This window comes from Aedes aegypti, chromosome 2 (genome assembly GCF_002204515.2).
Source record: "Aedes aegypti strain LVP_AGWG chromosome 2, AaegL5.0 Primary Assembly, whole genome shotgun sequence".
Classification (NCBI taxonomy): Eukaryota; Metazoa; Arthropoda; class Insecta; order Diptera; family Culicidae; genus Aedes; species Aedes aegypti.
Genome location: NC_035108.1, coordinates 183,246,334 through 183,271,178, shown reverse-complemented (window position 1 = coordinate 183,271,178; position 24,845 = coordinate 183,246,334). Strand labels below are relative to the sequence as shown.

The window sequence follows — 24,845 nt, the reverse complement described above, 5'->3', positions numbered from 1 at the left end:
TATAATTTCCTTACAGGAATTAGGTTTCAATCATCAAACTTAACCCTTTTTCTAAAATTACTTACGATACATAAGCATGGCCAGCCATTTTGGGCAATTTTTGAGATTTTGTCTGATTTGTCTCCATTATGCACTGTTGTTGTGCACAAAAAAAGTTTTTCCTAAGGCTTTGTAACAACAGTTAATTGTGATATAGCAAAACAAAACAAAATTTATTCGAGTTATGAAAAGCACATTTAATGAAGTCTGAATATTAAGTGTAACTGTATTATAAACAGTATAGTGAATACTTTTAGGAATAACTAGCTTAAAATAGCGTAATTTTGAAATAACATGTGCGCTAAATGAGGCACCATCTAGAAAGCCAACAGCTTTAATACCGTCAAAAATGTTTTATAACAATACTATAGTTTTAAGGTTCTTACAATTGGAAAATATATACAACCTACCTATAATAACCATCCTCAGTACACTTGGTACTCTTGACATTTTATCTATAAAATGATCATACTTAACAGAACACATGTCTTCACATTTATTTTAAACTTTAAAATCTAGCAGCGCATAGTGCTTTGTACTTATGAACCTTAAAACATCGTCTTATCTTTGGTTTTCTTCCATCATCGTCAACAAATGTTCCAATCATCCATCGTCATCATTCATCGTCAATGTCCAAGCATGGTTTCTTCGGTGGTACGATCGACACTAATTAGTCTTTGCAGCAGAGTCTCTTCCTGCGGTGGGCCCAAATCTAGCCGAACTGATTTAGCTTCAGCTTCTTTTCCAGTGGGTCCACTACCATTGGTGTCGGAGGTGCCGTCACCTGATGATCCAAACTTACTCGCGTCACCAGAGGTTTGTCCATTCTGGAACCGTTGAAGGACGACGTTACCGTCGTGGTCGTTGTACGGGTGCTCGCGCTTGACAGCGACGTCTCCGCCTCGCCTAATGGAATTCCGAACCTGAGAGGAAGCCGCCAGAAATAGCAGAACATTAGTAAAGGATGGAACATAAATTGGAAAGAGCATAAGAAGCTTGTATTAGCTGATGCTTGTTTTGCATGGCTATGTTAAAGTGCAGTAGAGAGAACTATTTTTTCGTAGAATAACATATTATTTAGCTAAGAAATTGTTAATAAGCCAAGCTACTGCAGTTAATAGTTAAAACTGAAAACTTTCTAGAAATATTCTGCGAGAGATAGTTTCTATGAATAAATATAGTCAAGAATATTATACTAAGCAATTACATGCTGCAAAACAGAAAGTTGAGGAATTCTTCAGTAGACTGCATGTGATTTATTTATTTTTGTAGGTAATGTTCTTCGTCTTGTCATTATTTTACAGGACTTGAATCATAAGCTGTAGTTAAAATATTAGCGTTCGTCGATTTTCATTCGATGTTATAATTCTTTTCATTATTAGTATTAACCGATGTTCGAATTTCCGTGAAATAGGGTTACAATGATGATATTTCTTAAACTAAGATCTTTACCGGTCTTTGTAAACGAAAATTGTACAGAAGGTTAAACAATATTCACTCCTAAAGTCATTAAAAACAGTTGTAACTCTTCAAATATATACTCCCGTGCAAAGGTTTAGGCTCACCCCCATAAAACATACAAAAATGTTTTGTCCATATCTCTGTGAATACACGTCCAATTGAAACTCTCTATTGCACATTCGAAAGGCAGTGAGTTATTCTTACTTCGTCGATATCTTTCATACCTCATTCAGGTTGTAAGTATTGGAAATTATCTGGTATGGAATACCTCAATTTGGTATTCAGTAGTTATTTTCTTCTGCTCGGGTAATTTCCTTAGCATTGGATCGACCAAAATATTAAATCAGTGTATTATTAGAATCTTAATCTTATATTCTTTGAGGAGCACTCACGAAATATTGTTGGAAAAATCTGGAATGAGTTCAAAATCAACGAAACAGTAAGTCATCGTGCAAAAGTGTGGGTTCCCCCTTAGTTTTTGTCAATATATCTATCATTTTTCAACCAATTTTAATAGATTATAGCTTTTTCGAATGCAAATAACACTGTTCGACAAAATAAAATTTTTGGATGGATCAGGGAGGCGTCTATATGGGTCTTGAAGTGCAAGAAAAGTGTAGAAAGAGGCTGTTTTCAAATGATTTGCAGCACACCTGGATTTTTTTTTGACAAAGTTTGAAAATTTGGCATTTTTAATCACAAAAAGTGTAATAAGCAAAATATCAATATCTTTTTAAATTCAATTATTCAACCATTGAATTTGTCAAACCAATATTTTTTTGCACTGGATGACTTCAGGGAAACGTGCACTTTTCCTTAAGAATATTGGCATCAATTTTATATATGAATTTGGAATGTTAACGATCATTAAACTCGCGTGTGAGTATGTGCACCATATAAAATTTATTATATTATTATATATTATATATTTTTATTTTATATTATATATATTTTATTATATATTTATATTTTAAATACTACTTTTTTTCTATTTCACACATCTGGTTCATTATATAATAATAATTATAGGTTCAAGAAGTTGCTTGATTATGATTTGATTCTTTGCTCTATTAGATAAAGCAATTGGCAATGCAATCCAGTAACATTTCTCTAAAACTTATACAAACAGACTCAAGCCAAAAAAGTATACAAACTTACTTTATCGATTCTACGTGTTTCGCAGACAAAATTCTACACATTTTGCTCTAAACCAACTCGATTTTTCACTTTTAGAACGTTTACTTTCCGGAATTACAAAACGACGAAAGTAAGATTTTCAACATTCGCTACCTAACCACTACTTTCACCGCTCCGCTGTATGGAGAGACAAAGTGACTTAACCACGAATCAAAACAAAACACTACTTGAGCCGATTTTACACTGGTACAAAAACGTCGAAAGTAACTGAATAAATCGGCTTATCATTTTGTAATAAATTTTTTGTGGGAAATAACAGGAACTCCCTAGTTTTTGAATGCGAGCTTATTGTATGCAAAATTTAAGCAATGTACACGGCGAAAAAATGTGAAAAAGGTGATTCATTTTAAAACAGTTTTAGAAGACAGGTTGTGATTCTTCTGATTTAATTTTCTCAAAACTGTATGGAAGTTACTTACGTCGATTTGAAAAAGTAATCGAGATTTGATTTGAACAAGGATTTGAGCACAGAAAATTGATGTGTCAGTTATGTCAGTTATATGGGCTGGTTGCTCCAATAAACTCTCAGCAGTAATACCGGGGAGGGGAGGGGAGGTTGGACACTGACAAGTAAGTGGTCTTACATAAGCTAGTAGGTTTATCAGGAGATGATGATGAAGTCTGAATAATAAGATAATATTGTTATCTGCGATTTCTAAATATTTTTATAGGTACTCATCAAGAATAGATTACAGACCCATTCTTTATCAGAATATCCTTAGAAATTACAAACTAACGTAAAATAGCAAACAATAATCTAGTAATCAACATTTTCACGATTTTTGCGACACCACTTGACAGTCGCTCAGGTAGGCATGAGCTCTTTTTAATTCAGTTTGTGCACAATACTAATCATTTGTGAAAATTGATTTAGTGGTAACAAGCATGCTTCTTACTGTTAAGATGAAACAATTTCTGGTTAATCCATTTCCGATATTAGCTTTCATGTGGAGTTTTTTAATGCTAGTTATTATGAAATTTGAACATGGATTATATTGAATTTTTAAGTCAAAAATTACAAAACAAGTTTTCTTGAGATTCCTTCTAGGGATTTTGTCAAAAATAGGCCCAGAGGTGAAAAGTGACTTCAGAAATCGAGTCCTCTACTCAGATTTGATGGATTTATTTAACGGTCAGTCGGGGCACCTTGTTTCAGTTATAACTGCTAAGTGTATGTTGTTGTTAGAATATTGAACTGCTCTTTTTCTTTACCATTCAAAAAACGAGCAATCCAATTCAAAATATTTACAAAATTCTTACGATCAGTTAGAGAAACGTAATCCAATAATAGTTTTGTTAGTAAATTTAACAAAAATTTGGACTGCTTCAGCCACTGTGGTGGTTTTGAACATTATTGCTGTTTGCGTTTGACGTGCAAATCTTGTTCAAATGCGTTCCAAATGCGGTAACACAAACTAATCAAAGGACTCTTGGCAACCGCGATAAATATCATCGCCAACCTAGCAATGAAAAGCTTTCTTTGACTTCGCCTTCCATGTGAAAAATCTTCCCGCATTTGGTGTTCCCGCATTTGGTGTTCCCGCATTTGATATTTGCATTTCAAACGCACACAGCAATACATCAATCATTTGATTCAATTTTTCAGTTAAAAAAATCAAAATCAGGCATGTTACTAGAAGCAGGTGAATTTTCTGATGATTTTCTGTTGCGATATATTGTTGATGAAGAGACGGAAAGAGAAGTTACCCGAGGTGGCATAAGCAGGGATATTTACATTTGGTTTGAAACAATTCGATCGGTTACCTGTAGGAAGACAATATGAAGGGGAGGAACTGCATTTACGTGCTACAATATTGGCATAGGAGTTTCATAGGGTAAATCCATTCAAAATTTAAAGATTCGAACGATAACCCGATGAAAGAAAATTAACTTGTGAATGAGCATGATAATAATCACCCCTATTCTTGTTTACGTTCGAATGCTCTTTCGATCGAAAACCGTTTTGCATTCCCGTTTACGCCAGCGAAATCAAGTGGGCCGTGGATTCGAACGAATTAGATTCGATCGAAAGTTAGATCCGCCGTAAACAAGAATGAGGGTGAATATACCTGATGCGTATGATTGTAAACCATGAAATCGTTAATTGAAAAATGGGAATTTTTAGAGCTACTGCCTGGGGAATTTCGGCTACAAAAAACGTTGCCGTTCATCTGCACGGTACGAGTATGTTTGCACGAAAAGCAATCCCAAGAGTTGGACTTATACAATAGTACAAGAACAAGTAGTTTGGGTGGTGATACTGAATGATTATGACAGAGATAACTGTACTAGAAAAACATAAACTTTTTTACGAAGAAACAAACTTCAAATTTTGATCGACATATCAACAATACCAACTTTTTCATATGAGACGGGTATGCTTTTATGGACACTATTGTTTATATTAAAATTGCATTTGACCCAGCATTGACTAACATGCCTGAATCACTAAGTATCCTGATTTTGAATTCACTTTCTACTTCAGCTAAGTACATTAATTTATAAAATCTCTGCATACACCGTGCTGCATCGAATTACCACACGCTTAGAAAGCCGAACATTGGCCTTTTTCACGATTTTTTGGACCGATATTTTCGCCTTGAATCTATAAAAAATAATTCTACCCTATTACCCTGAATGCCATTACCCCGAATCCCATTAACCCGAATGCCATTACCCTAATTTCCAAAACTCTGATCGGCCCATAACCCCGAACGACAATACCTCGTATTCGGAAATCATGGGTACATGGATTCTATACCATTACCTCGAATGCCACTACCTCGAATCCCATTAAACCGAATTCCAAATCCTCTATCGGCGCATAATCCCAAATTACATTACCCCGAATTCCGAAATCATGGGGAAATGTCTTCAATGCATCATGTCAAGATATTTGTAAATTTTCGGAAATAGCACTCGGGGTAATGGTACATTCGCGGTAATAATAGCATGCATAACAGATGTCAAAAAAGAATGTTCAGGTGATTTAAGGCTGGTGTCCGGGATTCGAAACAAACAGACACTTCGAATCAACAAGGTTTAACTACAAATGGAATGGTGTTTATGTGGCACGAAACGGCTTGAGATCGGACCATCGAATTTTGAAAATTATTCCATAGTTATGTTCCTAAAGTGTTCGATGTACTTGCGTACCTTCATGATTCACTTCAGCCTGAGAATTGGGAATTCTGAGAATTGCCATAAGACGCATACTATGGGCAAATATGAGCCCAATAAGCTAAACAAATTAGCCAATAAGAGAATACAGTTCCCAGTGAATTAGCTTGTTTCATAATTAGATGCTATAAGGATATAATGATTTTAATATTACTTTTACACAACTAGATTCCAAAACTATTGAATTTCTTTTATGAAACTATGAGCTGAAAAGTATTAAACCATCATCTTTTATGCAGCTTTTGAAATGCTGGATATTAACTTCATATCCAACCAAATTTCAACAACATGCTTACAAATACGGTGAAAGTATGGGATTGTAAACAATATTAGTCCTGTATGCTATGTGAAACATATAATTGAGTTATTGAATACTTAAAGGCTGTCACCATCTACAAGGTTAGTAAAAGCATATGATATTATGAGCCAGAAACTGATGATCCAAATCTACAGGTGACTTGCCAATTGGAGGATTTTCCGTCATTAGGAAAATTGTGCTACAACAGGGAACTAAGTACACCTACATCGACCCGGCATGTTATGGCAGCGTGAGTAACATTGACAGCCACTTTCCACTTCATTAGCTAGATACTTTAACCGGAGTCCGAAGACACCTGAGTGATAAATAATTTATTATTAGTGTTTACCTTATCGGATATTTTTTTGTAAAGAAAATGTTGAACTGTTGGTGTAATGGTTCAGCAACAGATTGTTCCTAAATAACGCCTGGGTTTGCCGCTATAGATCATATCGCAGTGAATACATCAAAAGAGCGCAAATCAAGTTATGTATAACGAAGTCTCAGTCTTTTGCGTTCATATGCATATATGGTGTAATTTAAGTCCTAGGATTCGTTCAACGGACTTATTGAAGTGCTACATGAGTTTTGTTTAAAGAGAAGAGTGAAACAAAAATATTAAAAATTAGCGACTGAATATTTTTATTTGAACATAAAAGCGCGCCAGAGTCTAGCCCATTATAATAATATATGTATGCAAAAGAGGTTCAATTTCTGAATGACTCAATATACCTGTGTGAATTGATCATGATGTATTCTTTTGAATCGTTTTTTACTTTCATTTGATGCTGAGTGGGGTCTAGAACAAGCGTTACTTATGGAAATGATAAGAAACACTCATATTTCGGTCTAGGGGATATGTGACATTCGGCATCATTCCCCTCTTCAAATAGAATGAAAGAATTAATGAAGAGAAAGTTGTTACCCATTTTGTAAATACTGATTGAAATAAAACAGGGCTGCACAACGGCTACATTTTGTGAGAGCCACGTAGAGCTTAAAGATTTTTCTCATATCTCGCTCGTTGGCTGTTCCACTGACTTTAACATTGGATTTACCAAGGCTAATATCATTTAAAGTTTTAAATCAGCTCCAGAATTATATATCGGCTTGATGACTCTTTAAATTATGTATTTGATTCTTATAAATACATAACATTTCGTTGATGACTGTAGAAACTTAACTTTTTTTTTACAGCACTGAATAAGCACTATATTTATCAGTTGTGATGTAGGTATTCCACAGAATGTTAGGAATGATTGTTTTAGAATTTTTAACAAAATTCCATAAAATTCAAGCCGGATTTCTAACAGAGTTTTGAGAAAGATTCTTTAAAATTTCGGATAACATTTTCACTTTTTCCAAGACTAAATTTTAACTTTCCTACGGTGTTCGGGTCAATATGAACGAAACGCACTTTGAAAGCGCCACAACTTTTGTTTGTTACTTCCTTTAGTTATGAAATTTGGTGACTTTGAATGTGTTGTGGAAAATAAGAGTTTCATAAATTGACGCTTATATTGAGCTGTTCGGTAATCCAATCCGCATGGTTATTAAATTAATTAACTCATTACGCGTGGTATAGATGGACAAATTATGGGTGAAATTATGAAAAAAATCTACGTGCTCGGCTGGGATTTGAACCCAGGACTCTTGTATGCTAGACGAGCGCTTTACCAACTAAGCTACCGAGCCACTTGGTGACCCAACAACTGAGTTGGTTACAAGTTTAGAATTCAAATCCCTACAGACCACGCGGACCCCTTTCATAACCCATATCCATCCATCTCATATCACAACACACATGGAAAGAGCGAGTGCGATTTATTTAGTGTTGAAACTGTTTGCCTATCGTACCTACATCGCTTCTACAATAACTGTATTGTGGAAGAGTAAAGATGTGGGAAGGCTATCAACGTGTCGTTCTCACTCAAGTGACGACATGACTACTACAGAGAGGCAGTAACACTCTAATATAAATTGACGCTTATATTGAGCTGTTCGGTAATCCAATCCGCATGGTTATTAAATTAATTAACTCATTACGCGTGGTAAAGAGATAATGATAAGATAAATGATAATTTCACCCATAATTTGTCCATCTTTACCACGCGTAATGAGTTCATTAATTTAAGAGTTTCATGTTTGAAAATTTTTGTAGGACAATTCTGAAGGGCTAATAAAAAAAAGGTTACGTTTAAGGTGTTCAGGTCATATTGACCCGGATTTGACCTACGAATTTTTCTCCAAATATAAATCTTTTGTACTCAAAACTATCGTCAAGGCTTATATTTTGTAAATATGGCTATAAAACTTGGTTTGGTATTTTTGCAAGAGTATTTGTAAGAGCAAAATGCATTTGTTGTGAATTGTGATACATAGTTTTTGTGAAAATGGTATCTAATCAACTAGTTAGTAGTTCAGGGTGCTACTGGTTACCACATGGCTAAGGGGCCAATTCTGGAAGTCATTAAACGGTTCCCAGGGCATCCGGAGTAGTGGCCAATTTATGTATAGCAACATTTCCCATATGGACTTTTTTTTTGAACATTCTAGGAAGGTTAAATGATTTTGAGGAATTTCTACCCGACCAGTGGATCACAACTGAAATATTACAGAGCTTGTTACTTATAAAGGATTTTTTTTGTGACAAAATAGTTAAAATAACAAAAATTATAACAAAATTTCATCTACATTAATTAAAACTGAAACAAAAAATGTGCAAATTTAAACAAATATATGACTCATTATGTTCTAAATTAAACAAAGATGTAACTCATTGCGTTATCTTCCAAAACTAACTTATAACAACATTTGTTATTTTCTTAACAGGAAATAAAACTGACCATGTATACGCAACAATTCTAAGATACGTTGTGTTATGATAATTATTATAATTAAAACAAATTTAAATCAGCATTCGTTATTATAACTGATTTTATTTTAATTGTATTATAACTTCCTCAATCAACTCAGAGGGCTTCTTACATATATGAAATAAAATTTGTTATTTGTAACAAATTTTGATATAATTGTTATACAATCCTGTTGTAATCCACTGGTTGGGTAAGCATAATTCACACAGAATTATTAACAGGATTTTCGCTTAATATTAAAATTCAAACGAACTAAAAAAATCAATATTCTAGCACATTAAACATTGACATAATAATACAAGATGAGATTCTGACACATTTCTTTGTGGACGTCTGACAAATTTCTAAGCTAAACACTTACAGAATGCAAGATGACATTTGTAGAAACAATCAAAGTGAGATTCTGCAAAATGCAGAACACAAATCATACTGAAAACTTCACAAGGATATCAGTTAATCAAGGAAGAAATTATTACTGAATCTTAAGCAGTACCCTACCAGTGGATTACTACAAAATTGTATCACATTTATGTCAAAATTTGTTTTAAACAACAAAATGTGTTTCATTTTTGCTTAAATCACACCGAGCAGGTCGAGGAAACTATAACTAAATCAAAGCAAAATCAGTTATAATAAAAAAGTCTTTTCGAAATCTGTTTTAGTTAAAAACAATTAGTTATTAGTAATTTGAAGTCGAATGGAAGTAACATTTTTTTTATAATTCTGATATGAGAAATAACACAATGAGTTAGATTTTCATTAAATTTGAAACTCAAACTTGAAGTATATTTGAACATAACTCACTATTTATATTTGTGTTTAAAATACAACATATTTTGTTTTAATCTTGTTAAATGTGAATGAAATTTTGTTATAATATGTTATTTTTACTACCAACCAGCCAAAATTATAACATATAACAAAATCTGTTACACCTCTGTTGTAATCCACTGATCGGGTATGCTTAGTAGCATTCCTATTATTTTTTTCAATTTCTCATTAAGAAAGTTAACACACTGTATTTGGCTCGCAACACAAAATGTCTCTTATAGCCACAAATTGTTTCACTGCGCGGAAGTTATGGTCATTCTCACACCCAACGAAATAGTCAGTTACATTGTTGTCGAAAATGGAAAAAGGAAACACGCGCCATCAGATTACCAGCGGAAAATAGACCAAACGGCAGCACTCTTGCGATGCGATGAGCAAATAGTGAAAGGGCAGCATTCCGGGGTAAAACACGTGCTTAATATCAAACAGTCGCTACATACATACTTTTTGTAGATCAGTCGCTTGATTTTCTGCTTCCACACGAACAGCATGAAGATCAGAAAGCCCTGTATGCAGTTGCAGACGTCCGAGATGTAGAAGATCCAAGCGACGTTGTTCACGGCCCACGAGATCACCTCCAGCGACCAGGTCACGCCCATCACGATGAAAAGCCGCAGGTACAGGCCGAACCTAAAACGATTGGAAACCCTATCTTAGATTAGTGCGAAAAATCATCACAATTGTCGACACTACTCTGCGAAATGAACTGTAAACAGAAAGGGCCCTAATGTACACACAGGAGGACTGTTCATTATATAAAGTGGGCATCTTGATTTTGATACATATGTTTTATTTAATGATGAGATGGTTATCAACTTTCTACAATCCAGCAAACTGTTTGTGGTTGAAGATCTAAATAGTTTTCCATAAACCCCTGAGAAAAGCTGTTAGGCAAAATAAAACATTAATATAGAAATTGCCAAGCTGTCAAGCCTATCTTTAACATTCATAGATTTCGATTACGTTATTGTTTATAATTATTACCTTGAAATTTCATTGTTTTGAAAGCTCTTTTATTCTCAGATTAAAAGACGATTGCGATTTCATTGATACATCAAAAAGAGATAGCATGCACTGAGTGTCCACTTTATAAAATGAACAGTCCTTACTGTAGGCGGCACCACCGTGCTCATGTTGACGAATGATGCCGATTAAGTGCAAATAAAACGGTGACATGTAAAAGTGATTACACGAACGAGTGGAGTTGGGTATATGCTCCAAGGACAATGAAAGTGGCGATAAAATCATGCCAATTGGCGTTCGTATTCTGATCGCTGGGTGGCTTTTATATTGCCTTGAACTCGGCTTGAATTACCGATAATCGAAAGGGCACATCTGGTGATAAGTGTTTCATTACTACCGCAGCTGTATTTACTAGTGATTAATTTTCAATATGGGAATGAAAATCATATGACTCATCATTGCATTATTTTTCCGCTTAAGAAACTAAATAAGATAAAGCTGAGTTATTAAAAAATCAATACTTGAATAATGGTCTTTAACCATTTCAATTCTGTGTGATCATTTATTAAACGTAGATTTTACAGACTCGGAAGAAGCAAAAGGCAAAAACCTCCTTTGACGATTGTAGTTTTTCTTTAAGCCTGAAATACATGACAACGTTAATAAAGATGTGCCGTAAAACGGGGTAGCTTTGATAATGCGGATAACTTTGATAGTAGGTGACTCACAACATACTAAACGAAACAACGTAATTTCTGTTGATTAGTTAAGCAGAACGACTGCAAAAGTAAAGAGAACTAGTATGCCACTTAATGCCAGAACTATTTTCGTAGGAATCGAGAGCATTTTAGGCTCTATATTCATATACTAAGACTTTATGAGATTTTAGCATTTTTCAAACGCTTTCAAATAATTTGTTCTGCGGTCAGTATTTGATGATATTTTAAAGAATCCGTCCGTCGCTTATCTCTGACAACCCAGTTATAGTGGTACATGAATGCGGTCTCAAATCTCTTAGCGACAATCATTTTCACAAATTGAGGCCATTTTTGTAATCGAAGTCAGAAATTCCTATTGATAAACACCTAGAGGTGTGCAACGCCCTGTTTGCTCTAAGAAATTCATTCAGTTTTGTTCGAAATATACAGTTTTATAATCACAAACGTTTGTTTTATGTTGAATTCAATGTCTAAACGTGAATATCAATCGATGATTTTTTTTTTCAAAAAAAAAAATGTATATCATACCAATTCATATTATTTGTCATGCATGTTTGAACTAAAAACACTTGTATGTGAATTTTTCCGTAAATTCAGTTATTTTATGCTCAAAATCTAATCCACTCTGCTAACATTCATCAATCAATTTCCAACTGCAATTATACAAAAGTAGTTTGGTTGTCGATTTTAATGTGGTCAGATATCCATTATTAAAGTTACCCGAAAAACGAAAATAAACTTTTGATTATATGAAAAATTATCGAACAATTTAAAATGAATCCTTATACGATCTATCAACTGTAATCGATAACTGAGATACCAATACTTGTTTTGAAAATATAAAATAAAACTCTTTGAAGCAAAATGCAGTTAAATTCAGATTTTCTTCCAAAAAACTATCAAAGCTAACCCGTTTTACGGTACAATGAATTTTAATTATTGAAAAAAAAATCACAATAATTCTGAATCTACTATATCATATAGGAGAAGGTTTCGACCGTGATTGTTTTAAATTATTATTGTTTTATGGCTATATCGGTCATGCGACTCAAAGGTAAAGGGAGTCTATAGAAGTAAATGATGGAAACGCAGTCAGAGAATTTGTCAATTCCCAATATCAGTCATCGATCGATAGAACCGTTCGGTTGATTGCCGTCAGTATATGAGCACATTGAAGCCTCCTGTATTTTGCCTGTGTTGGTAGCAAAGCTCAAAGCTTCGAGCCAACCCTTTTCCAGTAGAGAAGCTAGGCAAAATACAGGACGCTTCGATGCTTACTGACTTTAAAATGGCTTGCTCAATTTTCACCACCTGATTAAATTTCAATCTTGTCGCTCCCTTGCGACGCCTATGCACCTATTCGTTTCCAACATTTACTTCTATAGACTCCCTTCACCTCTGAGTCGCATGACCGATATAGCCATAAAACAATAATAATCTACTATATTATAATAAATTTAGAATATGTTTTTTTTTTCACACGAAGTGACCACAGCACGTGTAATTGATAATCATCGTTTTCCATCAAATTTTCATCAAATGTTCGTTCACTTTAAATATTAAAAACAAAAAACTTTTGAACCCCTGTTTGCAAATTTGACAAAACCCCTTATTATACTTTGGCAAATAAAGCTCTCAGTCATTTGATATGCGCAAATGTTTTACACTAAGCCTGTGAAAAATCAGACTCTATTGTTGACATTTTAAAAGCTTCCTTCTCAAACATAGCAGAAGCCTCTCAGATTTCAATGATATTTTTCTGATTGTGTATACCTTGACTAACTAAGCCACTTTGCACACTTAGTTTTTCAAAAATTTATCTGGACTATCTTTTGGAAAGGGTAAACAATTTTTGCCAGATTTTTTTTTTTTCAAAATAATGTAATCAAAAAATGGCAACTCCTACAAAAAAGTGTTGAGGATAAATGTCTAAATTTTTGAATAAAAATACAGAAAACAAACTTTTTGAGGCCTACACTGAGAAAACATGATTTTCTAAATTTGAAGTCGATTCAAAAATATATTGTTAGTTTTTATATTGATAAAATTTGGTCTCAAGCTAGGTAATTATGTTAACTGCTAACCGTCCATACATCACGAGATCGGCACTTTTGTGGAAAAAAAGTTTTTCTAACAAAAAACTGTTTCTTGTTTTGAATAAAATTTTAAAAAAATCAATTCAATTTAATTTCAAACAAAACTGAAAAGTTCAAGTCACAATTTTCTCAAAATTCATTGAAATTACATGAGCTAACTAAATGAATGAAATTGTTTCTCAAGAAAGTCATAATCATCTCAGAATTCAATAAATCTCAATAAGCGAGCCAGTCTAGTTCAAACCTACAACTTTGCTGAAAAGAACACGTATTTTTTTTTTTCTAGTAACTGTTGAATTTGGATTCTCTTAATGGTATTTTTGAAAAGATTTTCTTCAATTCAAATATAAAAAAGCTCTTGCAGTTTTTGCAGGAAAAGTTGCCTCATTTATGGCCATTCACCCAGCTCCATGAGATTCTGACATCAGAAGATTTCACAGTTTTTCACTGAAATTCGCTTCAAACTCTTAAAAGATAAGAAATATAAACTTGCAATGTTTCGATATGGTATCTCCCTTTGGATTTTTTTTTGCACTTCCTAGACTAACTTCTGCAAAGGGCATATAAAATTAAATGATTTTCATGATTTGACAATTTATTACTAGAAAAGGATGCATTTGATTTAAATGGTGTTTTCGAAGAAGTTTCAGTGAATAACAAGGACTATTAGAAACCTATACACTGATACCAATAATCATAGTAAATCTACGTTAGATTGTATGTAAAGCCGATTTTCTCAAAACCATACCCTTCGATTTTCAATAAGGACTATTCACTAATTCTTCGAAGACACCATGTTAATCAAATACACCGGGTTTAAGTTATACATTCTCAAATAATGAAAATCCTCCAATTTGCTAGGCCCTTTTTCAAAACAAAGTCTAAGAAACATTGAAAAATATGGGAAATGTCATGTCGAAAAGTTACTACAGTTAACTCTCCCTTACTCGAAATTCCGTATCTCGATATCGAGTTAAAAAAAATAGTAAAAGTTGGTTTTCATGGCTAACTCCATGGTCCCTTGGATCGCAGTTGCATTAGTTTTGTGATCTGTAACTCGATACCTCCCTAACTCGATGATCCCTTCAATATAATAAGTTTCATTCAATTCAGAGAAGGTAAGCGTCAACGCTATTTGCATTTAGGCCTGAAAATGTTCTTATTCTTTTTGGATTCCTCAAACAATTTCTTCAGAAATGCTGAATATTATTTTTTACTTTGTCTAATAGCTTTGAAGGTATAAATTTAAAAAGGTTAGCAAAATAATAGGCCATGTGCCGAGGTCCGGTGTGATAAGCATACAAATTGAGCTATTTGCACGTTTTAGCGAATGATCATTGAAACCGATTCGGAATGACCCATTTTTTTCTTTTTGATCCAATTGAGTAGATTCAATTAATACATTTCCGGCACAGACAATTTTTTACCGTGCATTTTAATCTACATTATTTCTGAGTCATGATCCACCCCTGCTCAATTCAACAAATGAATTCTAATATTCCCCGTTAACTCGCTTTCCCTCAGTTCATATCTATGCAAATGACTGTGGCACGCCTATAACCCACGAAGCGTTTGATTAATAATTTCCTGCCCTAATATAATGGAACATATTTTCCACGCAACTGGACCAACTGGAATTTTCTAAATTAATTCAATCCCTTGACATAACTCCCCCATCGCTGCTTCGGTTTACACCTACCTATCGCGATCGTTGTCCAGTTTGGAATGGCGTTTGGAATCTCCCCGTCGCACCATTGACGTTTCCCGCTGAATTTTAATGATTCGCACAGCGGTTATCACGAAGAAGAACATGTTCGCAAACACCAACAGCAACAGTGGGAGATACATGTAGAAGAATTCCACATACTTGTTTTCTGAAATGATTAATTACGGAAATATTAACTCCCAACACGCGGAAACGTGCTCCTTACCGATGATGAAGCACCTTGTGACACCGATTTGGGGCCTGAAGTTTGGCGGGATGAGCTCGGTGTGGTCGAAGATCAGCGATATCGTAATCAGCAGCAGTGGACAGCCCCAAGCGTACAGGGAATACAGGGCGAACTTCTTGCGTTCGGTGCTTTTGGCTCCACGGACACCTCTGTGAATGAATAATATGATATTTACATTATTTTGTTTTCGATCAATGTAGGATCAATCATTTTATTTACTCTAAAACAATTGGGAATATAAAAGTATTTTATAAGAAAACCTGAAAAATGAAGAAAAGACAATCGCGACTTCATAGAATTATTATGTTTCAATCCTAAATTATCACAAAGCATGGAAATGACCAGCTGAAACATACGTCACTTTTGATTCATAATTGGGTTTTATTCGATAAAAATAATCTGAATATGAAAATTTCATTATTGTTTGTTCACATGCTTGCTCAGAAAAATTCTCGCAAATTTTAACTTTATTCTTCCGTAAATTTAGCATCTGTGTACAAACAAATTTGTTTGTCATGTTAACACATAATATTTGAATCTTTGGGTTTTACTGCAAAACCACAATTGTAAAGATTCACAAGCCAATAGAGATGGGCATTTTTTGATCAGCAGCAGCATTTTGCTTCTTCTTTTTGGTTCGGGCAGGGGGAATCGACAAAGTATATCATTAATTTCGGGGGAAAAGTGTACGAGAAATTGCTCAAAACTAACAATAAGTCAATTTTTGTTGTCATCGGTGACTTTAATTCAACAAATTTCTCATGGAACAATTCGCAAAGCAATTCCAACGGCAGAATGTTATTTGATAAGTGCTCTTTAGGATATTTCTTATTAAGATTAATTAATTAATTAATTAATAATTAAATACTCTGATAAAAAACTCTGATTAAAACACTTCTACGATTGATTTGGTCTTAACCGACTTTAATCACCGGTTGCGCCAAAAGTGAAATTAAAATTTGAATTTATGTAGCGAGTACCACCATAGCGCGTGGTCACTTACTCTCAGTGTGTCCAACTCAACACCAGCAGGCACAGTTGATTGCTGCATACTATTGCCCACGAACGTAGAAAGGCTTGGTAAGTATCGAACACCATCACTCTATCCTCTTCTACTGAGTAGGGGCAACAGAATTTAGTTAAATAAGTTAGAATCAAATGGTCGCATTCGATAGTCGTCGGTAAAACACGTCGTCACTTTGATCCGCAAACTAGAGTGTGTTTGCGTATCGTTGTAAACGGTGTTGTTCTTTAAACGCGAGGGTGTTTTTATAGTGATTATATGACCGCTGACCTCCGGACGTTATATGTGCGTTAACATGATTTGCCTTTCAAGCCGGATCACACGCGGTGCCGGCCAGTTTCACGCGACGGCGGTTGAAAGTGCACTTTTATTGCCAGACAATCAGTGAAGTGCAAATTGAATCGAATGCTCGCCATCGCTCTGGTGAATGGTGTATGCTGTTGCTGCTGGAAATCGAAACGCGAGATTGCTGAGACGAATGAACTATTTGGGGATCTAGGACGGACAATTCGATTGGACTGGGATCGGATTGAAGGTCATTGGCGGATAACAGGACTCAGGAAATTAAAAACTTCCTTTTTAAATCTGTTGCGTGTCCATTACAACGGCTACTGATTGGTAATAAGGATAGATTTGCATGCAGTGCGCATCGTACCTTCGTGCTGAACGTACACTAATTTTCCCTGCTCTTGGAAGTTTTTAAAAACTACCTAAAGCAATAATACAGTACTTTTCAGAGCTACAAAACGATTGTACCCCGTTTGGCATAAAGTCGTTTGGCATAAGGTCGTTTGGCATAAAGCCGTTTGGCATAAAGCCGTTTGGCATAAAGTCATTTGGCATAATGGTCGTTTGGCATAATGGCCGTTTGGCATAATGATTGACTTAGAATAAATATCGGCATTTTTTAAGCTGTTATCGAGATCAACACCACCGAGCCCATAGCAAAACAAAAAAAATGGTAGGTTCTAAACAAGCGTGGTGTTCGTTCAAAGATTTTCCAAGCTAAGAATTCTAAATATTGTTGTGACTTTAGAGAGCATTTCTAAATAAAACTCGTGACGGGTCTCTACATCTCAGAACATAGAGTATCTTTGAGCTTGTTGCGATACACATATATGAAAACAGTAAATTGGCAAAGAAAGTTCGCAGTTATTCATCAATGGAACTCTCATAGAATGTTTCGCTGCAGATCAAGCTCTGTCCCAGTTTGGACGTAACGATCGATAAAAATAACTTGATAAAAGAATGGATTTTTTTTGCCATATATCAAAAGCTCTAATCCAAAGATCTATCAATGCGACTTAATGCAAAAATAGCCTTTTTACGAGAGCCGATTATTTTTCATTTGTAATGTTTAAGGCTCTATCGCAAAAAAATCTGTTCACAGCATAGCTCAAATGAACATCACATCTTAAAAATAAATATTTGTGGCAAAACTTTCTAACGGTTCAATATAAATTCTTATTTTGGAAGTGTTCATCAAAAACACCGTCTATAATCGAGAGAAGGGAAAATTTATGATTGTAATAATAATTTTTCCAGCATATCTCGGAGGGAGATCACGCGTTTGTCCAAAAAAGTATATGTTGAATATTGGCTTGTTCTAAAGTAATTACCATTCGAACAACACATCTGGCAAGAATTGATAAAATGGCAAAATATAAAAATGGTTAACATAAAGCATTACTAAATAATCAAATTTAAAACAGTATGAATAGAAAGAACAGCCTATTTTTGAAAGAATGCAAAATTTATAATTAAACCAATAGAAGAATAGACGCCAAAAATTATTGCGGCATAAAAAAACGAAAACACATAAAAAAGTGCGTTCAGAATCATCGAAGCAATTGTGCTACTCTTCCCCGACTGCCATTTCCCCGAATGACTGGTTTCCCCGAAAATTGGTGACGAGAAAGAGCGATAAACAGTCAAAAGAAGGAAGTATTCTGTCATTCTCGGCTACACATTTTGGCAAAAATGCTGAGGACGGTAAAACTCGAAAAAACCGCCAATTAAATAAAGAAGGGTGCATATGAATGGAAGAAAGGACGTTTCTCCGGAATGCGAGCTTTCTTCCAAGGGTGAAATGGATAATGTTGATAATTGCATCGAAATGAGCAATCAGTTCTATGCTCTATACAAATTTTCCGAACACTAAACCGAAGCAGCCTCTAGCCCAGGCTATTTGATTCAAGTGAGGAAGCAAAGAGTGCCGCCTATCACGATCAGTTGTTCCGAATTTGGGAAATTTAGGCAGGGAAATCAAGCATTCCAAATCGCAAAGAAAGGAGACTGTTTTGCCGGAAACTCTTAAAGATCGCGAACTTCTTCTCAAACATCTTGAAGAGAAGAAGCACAAATTTTTTACTTATGACGACAAAACTGAACGTTTGTTCAAAGTCGTCTTGAAAGGTCTCTCAAGTGACTATAAGTCACTTGAAGAGATCAAAAATGGAATTCATGATTTACTTGGATTTTCCCCAGTCCAAGTAATCATTATGAAAAAGAAAACCTAATCTGGCATTGTTCGGAAAGGGCTTTCTCAAGAATATTATTTAGTTCACTTTAGCAAAATTGATCTAAATAATATCAAAGCTTTAAAAAAAGCTAGACTTGTGTTCGATGTCCGTGTGACACGGGAACATTTACAGATATCTGGAGGAAATTACCAGAACCCCACTCAGTGCCGTCGGTGCCAAAAATGGGGCCATGGTACAAAAAATTTCCGCATGGATGCAATGCATGATTTGCGGAGGTTCTTCTTACGCTAAGGACGTCTGTCCAGTGAAGGAAGATACAGATAAGATCTTATGGGCCAATTGCAAGGGTAATCATAAGTCAAATTTTCGGGCTTGCCCTTCGCGTAGGCGAGTTGTCGAGACTCGTGCCAGGCAGATGAACAGGAATTTCACTGGTAGAGTAAGGTACCCCGGGGCAAGTGAGAACCCGGGGTAAGTGGGACATTCCGTCATAGTTTGTTAAGGAAAAGTTTTTCAGGGGGGTATTCTTCTAGAAAGTTGAAGATATTATGATAAGGAAAGTATTTAGTACAAAAAATATTGTTATTTTTTGTACCATGTGTTCCATGTAACAGTTGTCAGCTCAGCACCATTTTCAACTTGCATGATAAATTGTGACACGTTCCACGTTCTGCATTGGTTCGCAAAAAATAATTGTGCTTTAAATCGAATTACCATCGATAAGCTACAACTTAAAGTATTGTTACAAGCTGCTTACGATAAACAGATATTTGGTTTTAATTTCATATGAAAATTTCTATAGTCTAACTTACCCCAAAATATCTTTATACCCGGGGTAAGTGGGACCTATCGAAACAAGCACCAAAATCAAGACTTTTCCTACACGTTTTAAACATTTTCCTAGAGAGTAGCACTAAAACATTCAAACGAGTGATTTTAATCAAAACAAAAATCAATCATATATTACGTAATTGGTGAATAGGAAGAAAAAATGACTAATTTTTCTAGATTTTTTTTTCTATTTTTATTTTTGAAATATGAATTTAAAATTGAACGGATACAGAGATAAAATTTAAAATACATCATGAGAACGATAACTATACTATTTTTATTGAGCTTTATTTGATATTTCTATAAAATTCAGTAGTTGCGGAAAACAGTTCCATCCAATTAGGTGGTTTTCCGCTATACATACAGTAATAACAAAATAAATAAAATATTTAAAAATTCGACAATTATTGAAAGTTTACGTGCTGCATTACGATTGATAGCCTATAAATGATTTGAGTACCCATTCTAATTGTTTCAAATCAAATAAAAAAAAAATGCTGCCACAGGAAACTTCTACTTCTCCTCTTCGTCTACCGAAAATTCTAACGAAAAAGCATCAGATAATATATCCACTTCAAGTGATATGTCTGCCTTTGATTATATTTTTCTAACCGAACAATTTAATCTAATGATTGATGCAATGTTCAAAGCCACCACTATGACTGAAGCAGTCCAAGTAGGTGAAAAATGTATTAATCAAATTGTTATTGGATTACGTTTTTCTAATGGATCCAATAAATAATAATTAAAATATTTTAAATTGGAATGCTCGTTCCTTGAACGGTAAAGAGGGCAAGCTGTTTAATTTTCTTACAGCTAATAACGTGCATATAACAGTTATTACTGAAACGTATTTGAAACCTGGATCTAAACTCAAAAGAAATCCTAACTTTTTTTGTTTATCGTAATGATCAACTTGATGGGGCATGTGGGGGAGTTGCAATCATCATTCATAGGCGTATAAACATCAACTGTTTTCGTCATTTGAAACTAAAGATTTTGAAACTTTAGGTGTTTCAGTTGAAACACAGCTTGGTAAATATACTTTCATAGCTGCCTATTTGCCTTTTCAGTGTTCTGGACAGCAAGTTAATTTGCTCCAAACTGACTTGCGAAAATTGACTCGCAATAAGTCAAATTTGTTTGTCATTGGTGACTTTAATGCCAAACATCGGTCAAGGAATAATTCTCAAAGTAATTGCAACGGCAGAATTTTATTTAATGAGCGCTCTTCAGGATATTTCTCAATTCAATACCCTAATAGACCTACATGTTTTTCCTCTACTAGAAATCCTTCTGCGATTAATTTGGTCTAAACCGACTCTAGTCATCTTTGTAGCCAACTGATTACTCATGCTGATTTTGATTCTGATCATGTCCCTGTTACGTTTCAAATATCCCATGAAGCGATTCTCAATCCTATCAGCTCCACTTTCAATTATTTACGAGCCGACTGGAATATATATGAAACATATATTGACTCTAATCTTGATGTTAACATTTGAGCATGAGCATGAGCATGATTGACCGCCCGCAGTTGCTACTCCATTATTGCAAGAACAGCTGTACTTACACAGGGAACCAACATATGCTACTCAGGATCAGTAGCATCTTCAATGTATAAGTACTGGTGCTCTCATTATTATAACAAACAATACCGGCGCCGGCTTCGTCCGAATGCAGGTCAACTTGGGAATGGGAGGGAAATGTTGACGTGTTACTTGCTTCATGGAAGCCGAGGAGTCCTCTGCACTTCCACAAGAAAACACTGGGAGTTTGGATATGGGTATGAGTGTTGCAATACGCGATTCCATACTTATGGTGGGTAGTGTATACACAAATGATCGATACCGAAATCGGACACGATCCGGATTCCGTCGCTCACCCACAAAGAAGCATGCAACAGATTCAACGGATCAAACACTACTGACGCGTCGATTTTTTTTCACTCGCACACTTTGTTTTCGTTTTTTTTCTTCCGAAAAATGCGAATTGGACACAATTGATCCGGATTCTGCCGCTCGCCCTCAAAGGAGCATGCAACAGATTCAACGGAACAAACACTACTCTCTAATCTTGATATTAACATTTCTTTACAAACAAAACTGTTGACAATGCTCTTGAAACTTTAAACAAATTCCATTGTTGAAGCCAGGAGCATTGCAATTCCAAAATGCGAAGTAAAATTTGAATCCGTGATTATAGACGATGATCTTAAACTCTTGATCCGTCTTTGAAACGTGAGGAGAAGGCAATTTCAACGCACTCGCGATCCGGCTATAAAAATTATATGGCAGAATTTGCAAAAAAAAATTATCGAAAAACGTTTTTCACAATTAAGAAACAAAAATTTTGAAATTAAAATTTCTAAATTGGAGCCTGGCTCTAAGCCCTTTTGGAAATTATCTAAAATTTTTAAAAAACCTCAGCAGCCAATACCGGCATTGAAAGAGGAAAACAAATTATTACTAACTAATTGCGAAAGAGCTCAAAAACTTGTTATGCTTGAAGTTCGAAAGCGCAATTTCAATTAAGCACTTACTAGTCCAATAGAAAATCAAGTTATTCAGGACGGACTTCGAAAATATTCTCAATCAAGAGAACGTTTTGGAAAATTCCTGGGAGACTTGATTTGGAGCAAGTGAGATCTATTATTTAAAAAATCAAAAATATGGTGGCTCCTGGCGATGTACAGTGGCCCAAAGCTGGCCAAAAGTCAAAAAAATGAAGTTTGCAAATTCCATCTTGAAAATTTTTTCTTGATTTCTTCAGTATTGAATAACAATTCCTAAAAGTTTCAGATCGATTGGTGTATATTTTGATTTTTCACAGCATGTGACCTGGAGAGATGTCAGCTGAAATTGTCCCTTTTGAATTCTTCAAATTTCGTGAAGGTTGTTCTATAGAAATTGCAGTTTCTGTACTAAATCATGGCCAAACCTTCCGCAACCGGTCTCATTCGAAAGAATATACCTTAAGCTTTGTTTTGAAGATATTTCAAACCATATTCGACATGTTTACCATTTGAGAATATCAAGAAGTGTATAACATAGAGCACCTTCAAAAATAAGGCATTTTTTTCAAAGGTAGTGCAAGATATCTGGGAAACGCTCTAAAATGATCATTTACCCCTCAATGTGTGGCAAATATTCCATGGTATTCGATGTACTATAGCTTCACTTGCGCTTTTTTGCGCCAAGATAAGACAAATTATTTTTTAGTTACACTACGAATCAGCCCATTAGGCCACCTCCCTTTATATGAATATCGCATTTTTCACCTTTATAAGCTCCCGAATAGATTCAATAACCACCTCAAGCTTGCTCACGATATTTAACTTCAAATTGGCATCAAAATAATGACGTTTCATTTGATTATGATCTGGATACGGATTTAATTGATTGAATTACAAAAATGTGCTATTTTAAACAAATTCTGTCAAATGTACCGGAAATATCGATTTTCTGTTTCAGCGACTATTTCTATCAAATTACCTCTCAAAATCATGTTTTGTCAAATAATTAGCATTTTTTAATGTTTTGAGTGAGAATTGTACTTTTGGCCAGCATTTGTATGGGATGCGGCCACTGTGCGATGATGGAATTTTCTAATCCTCATCAAGAAACTTCCAGAAAGTAGCTTATCATTTGTTGCGGCGTGCAACGGGGTTTTACTCTGGTGAGCATGAACGGAACGATCTGTTGATCGTCCGCTAACCTGATGCTTGGTGCAACAGGGCACAGGACCGATAGCTCAACTGGAAATGGACTTCTGTTTTGGCTTCCAATGATGAAGGAGGGAGAGGCGTTTTGATTCACTTGACTACTGTATTTCTAATTTGGTTACGTTATCTTACAAAGGTTGAAATAAAACTGATCTTAACTGATAAATGATTTAACGAAAACTGATTGAAACTGAATCGAAACTGATGATGGTTTTGCGCATGCAAGCCGCTTATATAGGCGGCAGGTACACAAAAGTCTTGCATGCGCAGCGGTGTGAGGATGATGGAAACTTCCACTGCCTGGACGATGCTGCAGTGGGTTCGATGATGATGATGATGGTTGTGCTGGTGGTGGTGCAATCTTTTTGGTTGGTGCGTTCACGCTATACATAGCTGGCTAGATGGATGGTTAACGATCAACACTCCGTCATCGTAATCATCGTCATCATCGAAACTTCAAAAGCAGTTTTTCTGTTCAAAACTAAACATTATTCTATGAAAATGTGTTCACAGTGTTTCGGTTGAAGAATAAAATACAGTGAACACATTTTCCTGTAAATTTTCTTGATTTGAACGAAAAAACTGCTTTTTTAAATTCCAAAATCAATGTCGGATCCTGCCTCCTTAAAGGAACGAACAGAAAAGAGATACAAATTGTGCCTTTCGCGACAATATGGCGACAGTGGGTTATTTTCCGTTCCCTATGTTGATGCTGCAAACCGGGTAGTGAAATGCAAGGATGTTGATGATGGAATATTCCGGCGCTTCCTGCTACCAGCGCTTCTCAAATTGCTTCTTGTGACGTTAGGATGGAACATCAATCTTAGTTGATATATTTAAATTGAAGATGAATCGAGGCCAAAGTTCAAATTTTCAAGAGCACGGATCTGGAGAACCAAACATCCGTTTGAGCTGGTACCCGAGCAGAAGAAAATAACTACTGAATACCAAATTGAGGTATTCCATACCAGATAATTTCCAATACTTACAACCTGAATGAGGTATGAATGAGCCCTGCATAGGAGGTAAAATACCTCAAATAATACTTTCTGCATATTCTACAAATACCAAGCTGATAACTTAATCAGGTATTGTAATACCTAAATAATACTTGATGGATTTCCATATAAAAGTGAAATTTTTCAATACTAGTTCAATATCTCCAGCAGTC

General features: G+C 35.1%; 1 protein-coding gene across 6 annotated transcripts in view; it reads right to left on the bottom strand.

Annotated features, from left to right (window-relative positions):
• Nucleotides 1–215: 215 nt before the first annotated feature.
• LOC5574214 (G-protein coupled receptor Mth2) overlaps nucleotides 216–24,845 on the bottom strand; it is a 127,118-nt gene continuing 102,488 nt past the window's right edge. For 5 of the 6 annotated variants that reach the window (XM_021843381.1, XM_021843377.1, XM_021843378.1 and 2 more), the window contains exons 5-8: nucleotides 15,592–15,761; nucleotides 15,360–15,534; nucleotides 10,327–10,512; nucleotides 216–962 (exon numbers count right to left, since the gene is read on the bottom strand). In XM_021843381.1, the coding sequence (XP_021699073.1) occupies nucleotides 752–962; nucleotides 10,327–10,512; nucleotides 15,360–15,534; nucleotides 15,592–15,761 (742 nt within the window). In that variant the 3' untranslated portion in view covers nucleotides 216–751. Of the gene's footprint in view, nucleotides 963–6,524; nucleotides 6,753–10,326; nucleotides 10,513–15,359; nucleotides 15,535–15,591; nucleotides 15,762–24,845 lie in introns of all 6 variants that reach the window. The other variant, XR_002500204.1, reaches the window with a different exon arrangement.